At 42.5% G+C, this 15366-nt stretch overlaps 1 protein-coding gene across 2 annotated transcripts in view; it reads right to left on the reverse strand.

The window, feature by feature from the left end:
• The window catches only part of COL17A1 (collagen type XVII alpha 1 chain), a 52926-nt gene extending 43760 nt beyond the window's left edge, over nt 1-9166 (reverse strand). The window contains exons 1-3 of one of the 2 annotated variants that reach the window (XM_047703123.1): nt 8936-9166; nt 2586-2648; nt 54-98 (exon numbers count right to left, since the gene is read on the reverse strand). In XM_047703123.1, the coding sequence (XP_047559079.1) occupies nt 54-98; nt 2586-2637 (97 nt within the window). In that variant the 5' untranslated portion in view covers nt 2638-2648; nt 8936-9166. The remainder of the gene's footprint in view (nt 1-53; nt 99-2585; nt 2649-8935) is intronic. The other variant, XM_047703124.1, reaches the window with a different exon arrangement.
• Nucleotides 9167-15366: the final 6200 nt, after the last annotated feature.

Below are 15366 nucleotides of genomic sequence, written 5' to 3' on the forward strand. Positions count from 1 at the left end.
TGGGGTCCTTCACACATGCCTTACTGAGAAGAAAGCTCTCGACAGTCACTTACTTGGAGGTAAGGATGTAAGTCTTGTAGTTACTGTTTCCGTGATAACTAGAAAAAGAAAATAAAAAGATCAGATATACTACACTGAATTCCTTATATCTTGGCAAGGTCTAACATCTGTCATAGGCTCAGCATTTTAAATTAGGTTTAACATAGATTTTTGTATGCTCATGCTTTAAGGTATATGCTCTGACTCTCTGCACATGAAGATATGTGCAATAACGATGGGATTTAATGGACCTGGAAAATACATTTATATCCTTTTGGAACCAAAAGTAGTTACCCACTGGTTAGAAGGATGACTTACCCTGGCATTCATGTCTCTCATTTAACAATTAGATCCAGTCCAGGCCTGGATTCACCTCTGAAGGAGGACCAGGGCCTCAAAGTCACCTCAAATGTGTCGAGCCACACTCTGTCTGAACTGCCCCTTCCAAAGGTCACCCAGTCCAGCTGGGGTCATGGCATTATCCTGGCTGATCTCACTGTTAAGTGGATAATCACTTTGTTCTTCTTTTTTAGCTGGAGGTGTCTGAAGGACATAATTCATGCTAAAATCTGCAGGGCCATCCCTGAATGTGGGGTTGTGTAGGAAGGCCGGGGGTTATCAGTAAGTCACATTTGGTGCTTGGTGAAATTAGGGACAGATGCATCAAAGACAGACTACAAGAACCAGTGCCTTTGCCTCCCCAGGCTGAGTTTCTCTAGACTCCCAAGTAAAGATGAGTCTATAGAGGTAATAAAAGCTTCCAGAATGTGTTAAACACCAGTTAGAAGAAAAACCTATTGCCTTCCTGAACCGCTCTCTCTTCTGCAGCAAAGTGGGGAGGTGGGCAGATTCCTACAACCAGAGTGGGGCCAAAGCTGTTCTCTAAGGGTGACCGTCATTACCACCTCCCTCTGTGCCAGACATAAAGGAGCAGCAGTCTACTGACGTCACACATTTGTGCGGTGTGTGCATGTGTGCGCATGCCCAGGTATACGTGCATGCGTGATGTACATGTGCACATGCCCAGGTATATGTGCATGTGTGCTGTGTCTGTGCGCACGCCCATTGGTACGGGAGGCTAAAGGGGAAAAGGTGCGAGATCCTTTGCACCAGTTTAAGCCGTCGGGCACGACACTGCTCTCTCCTGCACCAGTCTTGCTGCCCCCACTCCTTTCCTTCTTCACACGGTACTTTTCTAATTGATTTTCTTGTCTTGGCAGGAATCTGGGGTGATGACTGGCAGAAACTGCATTCCATGCATAACAGGAAACAGTTTTTCAGACTAAAATGGCAGCTTGATTTGAATAACAGTCCTTGAGCTTTCACTAAACCCCTCATTGTGTGGACCTTTGGGATTCTTGGACACATAAAAATAAATGATTTCTTAACCTAACATTCCAAGTTGGGAAGCCAGAATTTTTTTTATTAGAGATATATGAAAGTCACAGGACAAATGAAAGAATCGGAACCATTTCGGGGACAATTTAAACGTCTCTGAATTTATGATTTGGGCAGTTTCACAAAAGAAATGTGTCTGTTTTCTGTTTCAGTGTAGATTGTGACTGAGACACCAGTGTTATTCTAACTTTGTCTCTGAAGTAAGCAGGATATTATTCTTTTGGATTTCTGTTGCCCTGTCTTCTAAAGAAAGAAACGGTTAAATGCCTTTGGCAGATTCATTTCACAGAATATTATGCAGCTATTAAAAGTACTAATTATGAGAACTGTATGTCGAAATGGTAGTTTTCATTTTTGAAGAAAAAGCAGAACACATTTTGATTATAAGTATGTTAAAATAAAAATCAATAAAATCCATCATATGGGAAGGAATAAAGTCTACTTAGGAAAACATTTTAAATGATACAGTGAAACAAAAGAAAAAAAAAAGAGACCATAAATAATTTAGAAACTAGACAGTAGTTGTGACGGAATAAATGATACAGTGAAACAAAAGAAAAAAAAAAAGAGAGACCATAAATAATTTAGAAACTAGACAGTAGTTGTGACGGAATAAATGATACAGTGAAACAAAAGAAAAAAAAAGGAAGACTATAAATAATTTAGAAACTAGACAGTAGTTGTGACGGAATAAATGATACAGTGAAACAAAAGAAAAAAAAAGGAAGACTATAAATAATTTAGAAACTAGACAGTAGTTGTGATGAAATAAATGATACAGTGAAACAAAAGAAAAATAAAAAGAGAGACCATAAATAATTTAGAAACTAGACAGTAGTTGTGACGAAATAAATGATACAGTGAAACAAAAGAAAAAAAAAGGAAGACTATAAATAATTTAGAAACTAGACAGTAGTTGTGACGGAATAAATGATACAGTGAAACAAAAGAAAAAAAAAGAGAGACCATAAATAATTTAGAAACTAGACAGTAGTTGTGACGAAATAAATGATACAGTGAAACAAAAGAAAAAAAAAGGAAGACTAAAAATAATTTAGAAACTAGACAGTAGTTGTGACGGAATCAGGCATGAATTACTCTTTCCAAATTTTTTATTACTTTTATAATGCTACGCCTCGTGCTCTTACTTCTTTCAGTGACTTCAGTGCCATCTCGCTTGTTTTTCTTGGTTACATCCATACCATAGCCACCTGCAGAAAAGCCAAAAACCATGATCAGCCATGACACTTACCATCACTTTTAGGAAGTATAGGTCCCTAGTATGCAAGCTGAGAAACAAAAACACGTGACTCCCAGAATTCAAAGCATAATTCTTTCTTGTGCATATTTTTTTTACAGAGTCCCTCCCACTCCTTGTTTCAGTTCTAAGAGGGAGTCCACTTCGGACTGCACAAAGTGGATAGTTCCACTTTGGATTCTGTCCTGTATGGGGAGCTCTTTTTTTAGGATCTCATAGACCAGACTGCCCCTTGCTGAGTAGTAGTAGAATTACATGGAAGATATGGCACCCTGACCTTTGACTATAAAACCTCCATTCTTTGCTAAAGTAACAGACAGGGGTGCCTGGGTCGCTCAGTGGGTTAAAGACTCTGCCTTTGGCTCAGGTCATTGAGCCCCCCCCCCCCCCCCCCCCCCCCCCCCCCCCCCGCCTCCGGCTCTGCTCAGCAGGGAGCCTGCTTCCCTCTCTCTATTTGCCTCTCTGCTTACTTGTGCTGTCAAATAAACAAAATCTTAAAAAAAAAAAAAAGTAACAGACGGCTGAAGGATATCTGTCTTGCAGATATGAAAGACAAATGCACTTGCTGCTTTTAAGGAACTCATTTTGTTGTATCCCATAATGTATAGTGTTCTACAGGGAACTCGATGAATAGAATACTTCATTATTTAAGAGTTTAGATGGGAGAATGATGTTTGATTGATTTTTTTTTTAAATTTTATTTATTTGTCAGAGAGAGAGAGAAAGCGAGAGCGTGCACAACAGGCAGAGGGAGAAGCAGGCTCCCTGCTGAGCAAGGGGTCCGATATGGAACTTGATCCCAGTACCCTGGCATCATGACCTGGGTAGAAGGCAGACACTTAACCAACTGAGCCACCCAGGCATCCCGACATCTGATGGATTTAAATCAGGAAAAAAATTACTGTATTGCTGGTACTTGTATGGCACTTAACACTTCTTACAATACGGAACTTTCCCTTTGTAATAAGCTAGCCCCGCTATGCTTATTTGCAGGCACAAGTAGGAAAAGTATATGAAGAAAATGTGTAAAATCTACAGAAATATGTAGGAAAGACATATTTTTATGTTATCTATGTTCCCCCTCACTTACTGCTTCCAGAAGGGAAAACCACTGAGACTTTGTCCACTGTGTCCTGAAGTGTAGATGAACTAAAGCCATCTGACAGCAAGAGGCTGGGGTGGGGGCTGAGGGTTAAACACACAGGGGAGCACAACAGGGATCCCCTTCCCAACTGGGTTCTTGATGTGGCTTCCAGTCCCATGTCTGGGAAGACTTGAAATCTGGCTTTTCCTGTGTTTTCCCTCCTCCCCACTAACCTTCCCTTTCTCTTTTGGATGCAGTTCAAATTGGATTCTGGAATTCAGGGAAAGCCACTTCTGCCCAGGATGTGCCTTGCTTAAGATTTCTCCTTTCAGATTTTTTTACCTGCCTGGTGACTTTGGGGTCACTTATCCGTTAGGCACACAAGGCACAGTACCTAATCCTATCACACTTTTAGGGGCCCATGGAAGTGTTTTAATTTCTTTTTACAGTCAGAAGAAGAGGGGCACCTGGGTAGCTCAGTTGGTTAAGCATCTGCCTTTGGCTCAGGTCATGATCTCTGGGTCTGGGGATGGAGCATTGGGCTCTAGGCTGAGTGGGAAGTCTGCTTCTCCCCCTCTACCCTTCCCTCCTGCTCATACTCTCTCTCTCGCTCAAATAAATATACATTTTTCTAAAATTTAAAATCAGAAGGAATAATGGAGTGCCTGGGGTGGCTTAGTCAGTTAAGTGACCGACGCTTGACCTTTGGCTCAAGTCATGATCTCCGGGTCCTGGGATCTAGCTCTGAGTTGGGTTCTGTGCTGAGTGGGGAGTCTGCTTGAGGACTTGGGGATTCTCTCTCTCCTGCTCTCTCTGCCCCACTCCCCTGCTCATGCAGGTGTGCATGCTCTCTCTCTCTCAAATAAATCTTAAAAAGAGTATCTTTAAAATCAGAAGGAGAAATGAATACAATCCAACCTGGTTTATATTCTTTCAATGCAGTTATAAAATATAATTTTTTAAGTTTTTTGTTTTGTTTTGTTTTTTTGAATAGAGGAAGGGGTCCACAAAATCGAATACATCCAGGGCCCACGAAAGTCACAATGCGGCCCCAGGTGACTTCCCCACTGAAAACCAAGATCACAGGAGACCGGCTGCTCAGCAGGCTGGTGGAATGAACCAAGATGGGCACAGTTAGCTTCAGGGCCTGGTTGAATGTGCCAACTTCTTGCTCACTGGAGTTTCTTAAGTGCAGCTCTAGGCAAGGAATGAGGCGTCATGGAAAAACTCCTGACTGGATCTGAAAAGTCACCAAAGGTGGCTTTTACTCTGGTAAGTTTCCCAGAACCAAAAAGGAGGGGCTCCATAGACAATTTCACAACAGAGTCCAGCCTCTTGAGAAGGCCAAACCTGGCCTGTGTCTATGTCTGCATTCCGGCTAGAACATGTTTGACTACTGTCATACAAACCTACCTGCCACCAGATACCCTTTTTGAAAGCTTTTAAGCAGTAATTGCCTTTGGGATCTCTGAAGCCCCTCTGCGTTTTTTGTTTTTTTTTTTTTAATTGGTTGTTAGCTGTGGACCAGGAGGCATTTTGGAGATTAAACACTCAAATGCACCTGGCCGCTGCTTGCGGGGAGCCACCTAGGGTGGTACCCGAACTGATAGGAAACACTATCCTGAAAAGTACTGTTTATAACAGGCCCTGGAGGCTTTCACTTCCCGCAAGTTATTGTGTGTTTTGATCCTGTAAAGAAAGTGGCTGTCAGCAGCCATCCATTTTGGGTTTGGCTGGGTTTCTTTTACTTGTCGCCATCAAGGCAGACTGAGGATAGCTCCCATTGATGAAGGTCTCAGCGTCCAGGCAGTAAACCTAGTGAGTGTTTCCTTGTTCTTTCTGTACCCAGAAAAATAACCCACTGTCCTAGGCACTCCCAATCTTTTTCTTAAGGGCTAATGATGGAGCTTTGATGTGTACAGCAAAATGCCATGGGTTCCCCAACTTCCAGAGGGCACAGGAGAGGGACCACCTGCTAAGAAATCAAATACCCGCCTCCAGGACCTGGGGAATCCTTACTAGAAGGTGCTCAGGGAGAGAATGGGCCTGAGCTGGGTGTGGGTGGATGGGCCCCTGTCTCTCTTTCAGCACGAAGTCCCCGAGAAGGCTGAGTCCCATGGCTGCTCAGAATGATTTCCTGGGCCTGGAATACTCAGGCCGGAGTTCTGGTGACTTTGTCACCAAAAGTCTGAAGTGGCAGGGTTATGCTGGGAGGCAGATTCCTCTAATTCAAACACAAGATGAAAAATTTTTTAAGTGAGTCATCGAAAGGAAAGTGATGGGTCGAGGCACAAACCTGGACTGGGATCGTCCCATAGGGCCTATCCTATCCCTGCAGGACTTCCTTTTTAAACATTCTCAGTGCGGATAGTTTTAAGAAGTGTAATGCTAGGGAAAGGAAAGTTACAAGCCCGGACACATGCCTGAGCCTGTGCCTCCCTGCCCAGCTCACTCTCCTCCCAAAACACTACTTAATGGAAGTACTGTCAAGTAGCATACTTTTTAACTCTTTAATTTTAACTTATTTGATGTTTAGGCCACTGCACTAGAACCAAGGAAGAGCAGGTCTCCAGGTTCTCAATTCCAAAATTATGCTAATTTCACCTGTATTGCTAAGGGGCTGCTCATGGTGATGTCCTAGTTAATGCTCTTTAAAAGATGTAGAAAAATGATCTCATGATATTTTCTTATGCAGAAAGACACAATTCAAAATCATTTTTCTACTCTTTAGAATTTTTTCTTTACACTGCATTTAAATTATGTCACATTCACCTAAAACCATTCCAGTGATGGCACACCCACGAATCAGGACAAACCACTGTTACGGAGAGTCAGCTCTCACAGTGACCTTATTCTAATGACCCATGAGGGGCGCCTGGGTGGCTCAGGTGGTTAAGCATCTGCCTTTGACTCAGATCATGATCCCAGGGATCTGAAATCTAACCCTGCTCAGAGGGGAGCTTGCTTGTCCCTCTCCCTCTTGTGTGCTCTCTCGCTATCTCTGTTTCTTTTTTTTTTTTTTAACGATTTTATTTATTTATTTGACAGAGAGACAGAGATCACAAGTAGGGAGAGAGGCAGGCAGAGAGAGAGGAAGGGAAGCAGGCTCCCCGCTGAGCAGAGAGCCCGATGCGGGGCTCGATCCCAGGACCCTGAGACCATGACCTGAGCTGAAGGCAGAGGCTTTAACCCACTGAGCCACCCAGGCGCCCCATTATCTCTGTTTCTATCTGTCTCTCTCTTTCAAATAAATAAAATAAAATAAAAAACCTTATGAAAAAAATAATGACCCACGAAACACTTAGTCTTCAATAAGGAAGGGAATGGAGAAGTTAAGTATTTTCTAGTTCCTATTTTAAGAATTAATCTCTAGCTTCTTCTATGGAACCACAAGTATTTTTTTTTACAGCTTCTATTACTCCCATCTCTGTATGCTTCAAATCTAAAAACAAAACAACAAAATGGTCACAGGGTGAGAAAACCATGCACTACTCTGATCTGTTAACATGGATGGAGCAAGCAGTTTGATGCCAGGAAAACCAGCGCCCTAGGGTGGATTGTCTCAGAGGCTTTGGTCTCTATAAACCTCAGCATCAGGTGTGCCCCTGGCTACATCTGACACCCTGATTTCCAGAATTTGGGGTCGAGGGAGTTTGGGCACCAGGTTTGTGATGCTGCCTCTTGTTTACAGCCCTTTTTCATGAAGTCCTGCTGCTGTTAATAACAGCAGATGAGCCAAACCGCATAGACCGATGCTGCTTCTGGTCAGGCGCAATCTGAGAATGAGCTTGGTTCTTAGGTGGGATCAATTTCATGAATCTGAGTTTCTATCCAAGCTTGAGGCAAGACTCTGTCACTGTCCCCAGGTCAACTCTGATCAGATTTGTGTGAGTGTTTTGAAGAGGCTCAGAGTAACGCTGGTGCCTCCAATTTTCTGAAGGGCAGCCGTCAGGAGCTGACTTAGATCTGTGCCTTATTTCTAAGATGCAGCAGACAGCGGTGAGGAGAAACAGTTTGGCTTTTCGAATTATCTTTTTTTTTTTAATATTTTATTCATTTATTTGACAGACAGAGATCACAAGTAGGCAGAGAGGCAGACAGAGATAGAGGAGGAAGCAGGCTCTCCACTGAGCAGAGAGCCCGATGAGGGGCTCGATCCCGGGACCCTGGGATCATGACCTGAGCCGAAGGCAGAGGCTTAACCCACTGAGCCACCCAGGAGCCCCTCAAATTATCTTTTAAAAAACCTCATTATATTTTATGGACATTAGCAAATCCGACTATTACCTACTGATGAACTGGGACTCACATGAAGCCATGTGCCAGGTGCTCTGTCTACCCTTCAAAAAAAGCAACATGGTCATTTGTCATTGAGCAGTGAAGGCCGTCCAGTGAGATACTGAAGGTGGGAATTCTCACCCCAGAATGATCTGGGGAGAGGGGGCAAATTGGCCAGTAAAGGTGTGTTACACAGACAAAACGTTCCCTTTCTTTTTTTTCCTTGTTCTAAATTTGACTCCAGGAAATTCCTGGATTATACCGTTTCAGATATTATACTTTACTTTAGATTAGAGGCGGTATTTTGAGAGTGTGGCAAACAACAATGTCCATCCATCCTCTCGAGCTTAATCAGGACCTGCAGGCGCGGAGCCAGGTGGCATCTCAGCTCTTTGCGCTCAGGGGCTGTTTCTACAAGCCCCCACTTACCCTCTCTGTGACTTCACCTCTGAGCTAGTCTCTGCTTCAAGGGAAGAGAAGGAAATGGAGAGGGGGGGAGAGCAAGTGCCAGAGACTGAGATCGAAGGAATCATAACTCTATCCTATTCTGAATAAAATAATTTAACACAAGCCATTTTACAATACTGAAAATAATACCAAGAAAGAAAACCCAACTGGCCACAAGAGCCCAGTTTATCTTAACCGGCCTTCTTCTTCCCCCAGAGGAACCTTTCTGACTGTTCCTTTAAAAGACCTCCCCCAAGCAGAATGCAGAAAGCAAAGGAACTTTTGGATCACTTAATTGTGTCTGCTGCAATGCTTGAACCCTAACAATTTCATCTTATTTTCTCTAACAAACACGCAAATTCCAAGTAGCAAATGCCAAGTCAAAGTCCCAGAGGAAGGGAGACAAAGGACAAATCCCTCCTGGAACTTACCTTCTTTGAGATTTGGAAGGGACTGGAAACAACTTTGAATAAAACCCCCTCTCTCTCTCTCCTCCTGATGTTTTCTCCGAGACGTTTGCAGACCCCACTTTTTTTATCCGGACCCAGCCCAGGTGTGTTAGAGCTGAGTGATCTTTCAAAAATGTTTACTTCTCCTGCTCTCCCCCTCCTTTCTTTCAGTTCTTCACTCCCTAACAAGTCCTGACAAAGGTGTGTCGGGCTTACAGTTACTCCACCCTTACAATTATCTGACACTTGTGCATTTAAGAAAGATCTGCCTCCAGGAATCAAACTTTACAGGGGGCAGAACATTTCTCAGACCAGAGGAGTCCCATTAACCATTTTATGGGTCTGTGGGGAGAAAGGAACAAAGGTAAAGGAAATGCCCTTTATTATGTTTCCTTATCTTTCATAACCACAGTCCTGCCACAATGTGGCATTCCCCTTCCTTGTGGCCAGAGAATGGTAAAAATCCTAAGGTGCGTGACTCACGGTGTGGCCAGGCTCGTGGGGGTGCCTGTGGGCAGAATGTCCAATTCCTAGAAGAACTATGAAGTTGGCTGGATTTATATTAAAGACCTGTTTCTCCTACATCTGCCTTTGCCCTCTTTGCTTCATTCTGACCCAGGCTGGGTCAAGCCCACTTGGAGGAAAGGGGCAAAACCATTTAAAATCAGATATTAGTGACTGAAAAGTGGGACAATTGATGACATAGGGATTCATTTTTTAAAAGGGCCAGCCAGATATAGTGATGTTTACTCCAAAGAGTGACATGTTAGTGACAAGATTTTAAGCACTTAGCCACCAAATAATGGAGAGATACTGCTGAGGAGGGTTGAGTCTCCATACACCAAAAGACGTGTGTGGACTCCCAGAAACTTTCTAGTTGTGGCTCATTTCCTGGAGCCATTAGACTTCCCTAAAGGGTCAATTTATACCAATCTGCATAATGCTCAAATACTTGCTTAGTATCTGGCTTTCCAGGACCCTAACGGCTAGCTTGAGACTCATGCTATCACTAATAATGGGGAGTCTGCACCTGGAGCTCACTTAGATGGTATTCCCAATCCTGAGGGGAGCTGCTGGATTCCTGCAGTGTCTGCGCCCTGCTATGGTGGGCACTCAACCCATGTGGAACGGCAGTGGACCACTGCGCACCACCTGTGGGGGGTCTCACTCCTAAGCCCCCAACATTCAGCCCTGGAGTCATGCACTCAGAAGCCTTTCGGTGACCTAGAATGTGACACTCCTGGGTTCTTCCTTTCTGGGATGTTCCTGCCTACCCGAAATAAATACTTACTCAACGTGTCTGCTGTCAATCTCTTAGGAGAAGAGCATTGGGGATCTGGAAGATGGGGAGCTTACAGCACAAAATCAACATAAGCCTACATCAGTCATTCCTTTACTCATTCATTCTTGAATTACACAAAAACATGCTTAGAGCCAGACATTAAACTGTATGTTGAGAGTTCAGACATGAAATATGGACATATTCCCTGTCCTTACAGAATTCACAGTCTAATGGAAGAAGGTAGGTCTTAAATAGTGTACTACTCTGCTAAGGCTGCTGGGACAACATTCTGGTGGCTTACACAAAAGAAATTAGTTTTCTCACAGTTCCAGAAGCTGGAAGTCTAAGACCAACATGTCAGCAGCTAGGTTTCTCCCGAAGCCTTTCCCTCCTTGGCTTGCAAAGGGCTGGCTTCCTGTTGTGTTCTCATGCGGCCTTTTCGGTGTGTGCCCGCATCCCAGCTGTCTCACCATGTGTCCTAATCTCTTACAGGGACACCAGTCAGATTGGATTAGAGCCCATCCTAACAGCCTCACATTAACTACTTCATTAAAAGCCGTATCTCCAGATTGTGCTCACCTTCTAAGATATTGAGGGTTAGGCTTCACCATCTGAATTTGGTGGGGGGGCACAGTTTATAACAAATGAGGTTCACAACAAACAATTATGCATTGATACACAATTAAGAATGTGATAACTACTATAAAGAAAGAATTCTGGATTCTATCAGAGAGGAGGAGAGGTCATCTGGAGGAGGGATGGAAGGGCAAGTCCCACAAAGAAGGTAACATTTGGACTAATAAGAGGATGGTTGAGCAGAGGTCATACAGATGAAAGGAGGGATTGAGATTGTTCTAGAATCTAGACAGGGAAGAAAATATTTGAGAAGGCTCTGAAGTAGAAGAAGCCAAGTAAGTTTGAGGAAAAGTGATGCCACTCTATTTCAGTGTCCTAAACGAAGTGAGGATGGCAGTAGGAGAGAAGCTAGAGAGCAAGCAGGGGCAAGATCATGCAAGGCCTCATGAGCCACAGGAGGGAGGTGTTTTTAGGTATTAGAAAAATGTTCTTAAATTGACATTAGAAAGCAATTCCAGGGGCACCTGGGTGGCTCAGTGGGTTAAAGCCTCTGCCTTTGGCTCCAGGTTGTGATCCCAGGGTCCTAGGATGGAGCTCCACATGGGGCTCTCTGCTCAGCAGGGAGCCTGCTTCCCTCTCTCTCTCTCTGCCTGCCTTCTGCCCTACCTGTATCTCTGTCTGTCAAATAAATAAACAAAATCTTTAAAAAAAAAAAAAAAAGAAAAGAAAGCAACTCCGTACTGTCACCGTGTGAGTGTTTGGATTATTAAGAAAGAAGAGAGACTGGAATTAACCTTTTCTAAGGTCTATTGTGTACCAGGTATTTTATATACATTATTTTACTTATTCCCTATAGCAACTCTAAGAGGTGTTTTTTTTCTTTTATAGCTGAGGAAAGTGAAATTCAGTGAGGTTGAGTAACCAGGCCAAAGATTTTACATCTAATAAATGGCTCCAGAAAAGGCAGAGGGCCATTAAATGGAGTTAATGATTGATCATAGCTACCTGATGAGGGCTCCTTACAAAACCAATGGTATGGGGTTCAGAGAGCTTCCAGGTAGATGAACACATCCACATACCAGGAGGGTGAGGCATCCTGGCTCCACAAGGACAGAAGCTCCTGTGCTCAGGACCTTCCCAGACCTTGCCCTGTGCCTCTCTTTATCTGGCTGTTCATCTGTATCCTTTATCATATCCTTTAGTAAATTGGTAAACATAAATGTTTCCCTGAGTTCTGTGAGCTCAGCAAATAATTGAATCCAAAAGCGAGGAGATCATGGGAACCTCTGATTTTCTGCCACATTGGACAGTAGATGTAGGTAACCTGGGAACCTATTATTGCTTGTGACCAGTGTCTGCAGTGGGGGGCAGTCTCATGGGACTGAGCCCTTACCCTGAGGGATCTGACACTGTCTCCAGACAATGTCAGAATTGAAATAAATTGTAGGATACACAGGCATATGGAGTTGCTGTGGAGTTGCCTGATGTGGGAACCCCTCCCTCTGTCTGCCCTCATTTGGTAAACAGAGTGTCCAAAGTGCTATAGGCTTGTAGACATGTGAGAGTAAAGGAAGACACAAGAGGAGGACTAGATTGGGCTTTTTTTGTTTTGTTTTGTTTGCTTTTTTACACACAGTGGCAAAGCCTATATTCCATTCAATTCTTGAACTCTCCTTTCCCACTGCCTGATGTATCACTGAAATTTAAATTTGCCCATAGCTTTGAACTGAAAGAAAATAGACATTATCAAAATAGATCAGGCCAAGAGCAAATGACAACTTAAATCAGAATGAAAACCGTTTGAATAGTGGGGATATTTGCTGCCAACAGCATTATGGTGTTGATATGATTTCTTAATGCATTTAGATAAAAATCTTTCTATTATGACTTGGCAACCATAGACCAATTATTTAACTATAATGACTGTATAACATGCTAACGAACTGTTGGAATCAGCATGGCTTTTTCCCCCCTTGGGGTACTGTAATAACATAATTCTCCAGGGACAATGAAAGAGTCACACCCAAAATAGATAAACCCCAAAGTAATTCATCCAAGATCCTCTGAGGTAACTCAATAGCTATTAAGTCTATGTCTATGTGTGCATGTGTGTGCTGTTTACAGAGTCCTGTACTAAGCATTCTGGGAGAGAAGAAAATTAAAAGAATTCCAACATTTATATTCGTTATTCAACATTTACTGTACTTAGCAAAATCATTTATAAGAAGACATTATCTTGGTACATGGAGTGAAAGAAATCTTATGTTCATTCAACATTTATATATCAAATTCCTACCATATGCCTGGTACTAAGGGAGCTATCTTTTAAATGTTTTAAATTAACCAGAAAAAAACAAAATCCTTGCTGAAACAAAGGAACAGAATCAGATTTAGGATAGAGCAGTGACTAAGACACCGGAAAGGTGTTTCTTATTGCCTGCTCCTTTCAGAGCTGTGTTAATGAGTCATGTTTAATCAATGTGTGATGGACTAGAAAGAAAATTCCCTTAAGTGGCAACCGGAAAAATATTCATCCTTCCCAAATTATCTACTGACTTTTAAATAGGTTGGGGAGAAAGGATGCCTGTTCACGTGTAGCCCAGATTGGCACCTGGTGACCAGATTCTCATCACTTGCTGAGCAACGTTGAGTATAGGTGGATCCCGTTTTACGTGGCTGCCAAGTTTCTGAAAAGTGATGTGTAAATCCACTTTTTGGTGACAGGGTATTTTTGTCAAATGACTACTCACTACCTTGTTAATCTATGTGAACACAGAGTTTTCTTTATCTATTTGGTTTAAAGGAATGTACCCTATCGATTTCTATGGATTTTGTGATCCTCCTTTCATAAAACAACATCACTTCATAGTGATATGTTGTTCTGATGATACTTTCCTCCAGGAATCCTGAAGTTTTGGGATATACTTGCCTTGTCTTCCTAAGAGACAATAAAAAGTTCACTGAGAAGGAGGTGAGGGAAAATCATTTTATATGTAATGAGATAATTCCAGTACCTACAGTCAGTGATTCAGCTCTTTCGTTGGATAGTAAATCCACTGGTTTTAAAAAAAACAAAAAACAAAAAACACCGAATTCCTACATATTAAAATAAAAATGATACAAAAATGATACAATAATTATTGCAGTTTGCTATTCTATTTCGAAGACCAGAAGACCATATTTCTGCCTGGCTCTCTCTTTGGTTGCATATACTCCTGGATAGTAAGACTTCCTTGTAAACAATGAGGACAACAGCATATGTCACAGTTTATGGAGCAGTCTGGCTTTTGGAAGGATGCAACTGAGACACAGTATACCAACTCCTGCCCTTCACACATGAGCTTAAAGTCTCCATCTGCTTTTCCTGTCCATAATGGTTCCTGAATTGTTCTCAAACCGTGTTCTTTGCTGCCTTTTTAAAATAATAGCAAAGCACCTGGTTTCTTTTCTTCCATTTCTAATTTCAGATCTATTCATTTATCTACTCAGAACCCATACGTGTTTGTTGAATGAGTAAACTAATATGTATTGAGTGTCTACTCTGAGCAAGGCATTGGGTGTGGAGATACAATTGAAGATGAAACGTAAAACATACCTTTAAGGAATTTACAACATGAAAAAAAAATATATGGATACCCAGCTGTGGGCGTCAGCTATTGTCTCATAAAAGAGTTGTCATTTGAGCTGTACTTAAAAGGAGGGGTACTATTAAGAAACTGAGGGCAGAGTTGAATTTTCAAGCACAGAGTCCAGCATGAGAGCCACCGACCTAGGAAAGAGTAAGGCTTGGGTGGAAGATGGTAAAACATACCATGAAAAAAAGAGTAGATGGGAGACGTTGGAAGTGTAGGGTGTGCCAGTCGGATCATGGGAAATCTGAAATGAGTCTGAGGAATGTCTACGTCCTTCCATGGGTGAGAGGGATTTATGGGAAGTTGAGAAATGGAATGATGGAAACTGGGTGGAACAAAGATTAGTGTGGTGACAATGTAGAGTGGACCAGAGAGATGAGACAGAGAAACTAATAAAGGACACTGGGGCAATAGTTTAGGTGAAACATAAGGGCTGAAGCTTAGGAAGGCAAAGATGAAAAGAGGAAAGGAACCAAGGGAGCCAATATCAGGGAGGCTGGGAAGACACAGGGCATTGAGTGATTGCTGTTAGGATGAGAAAGAGGGTAGGACTTGGGATGACAATGAGATTTTTCCAAGCCAGCCACTGACCACAGCAACTTCCCTCCTTTTCCCTAATTCCAAAGGCCTTCCACCTTCCTCAGAACGCCACCTTACAGCTTACAAAGGGATATGGGGTCATGGGGGGGGGATCATTCCCTTGACTTTTTCCTGCCTCTGTTTTGTCCTATGTTCATTATCTAACACATGACGTGATGGTCCACATCTTAGTCAACAGAGAAATGCAAATTAAAAAATAGGTTTAAAAAATAATTTCATTTTCTGTCTTGAAGAATTTAGAACTAAGACAATAGGATAATATTAAAATATATCACCTATAGAAAATACACTTAAATAGTTTAAAAATACCATGTGTTATTTTT

This window comes from Lutra lutra, chromosome 14 (assembly GCF_902655055.1).
Source record: "Lutra lutra chromosome 14, mLutLut1.2, whole genome shotgun sequence".
In the NCBI taxonomy this organism is placed as follows: Eukaryota; Metazoa; Chordata; class Mammalia; order Carnivora; family Mustelidae; genus Lutra; species Lutra lutra.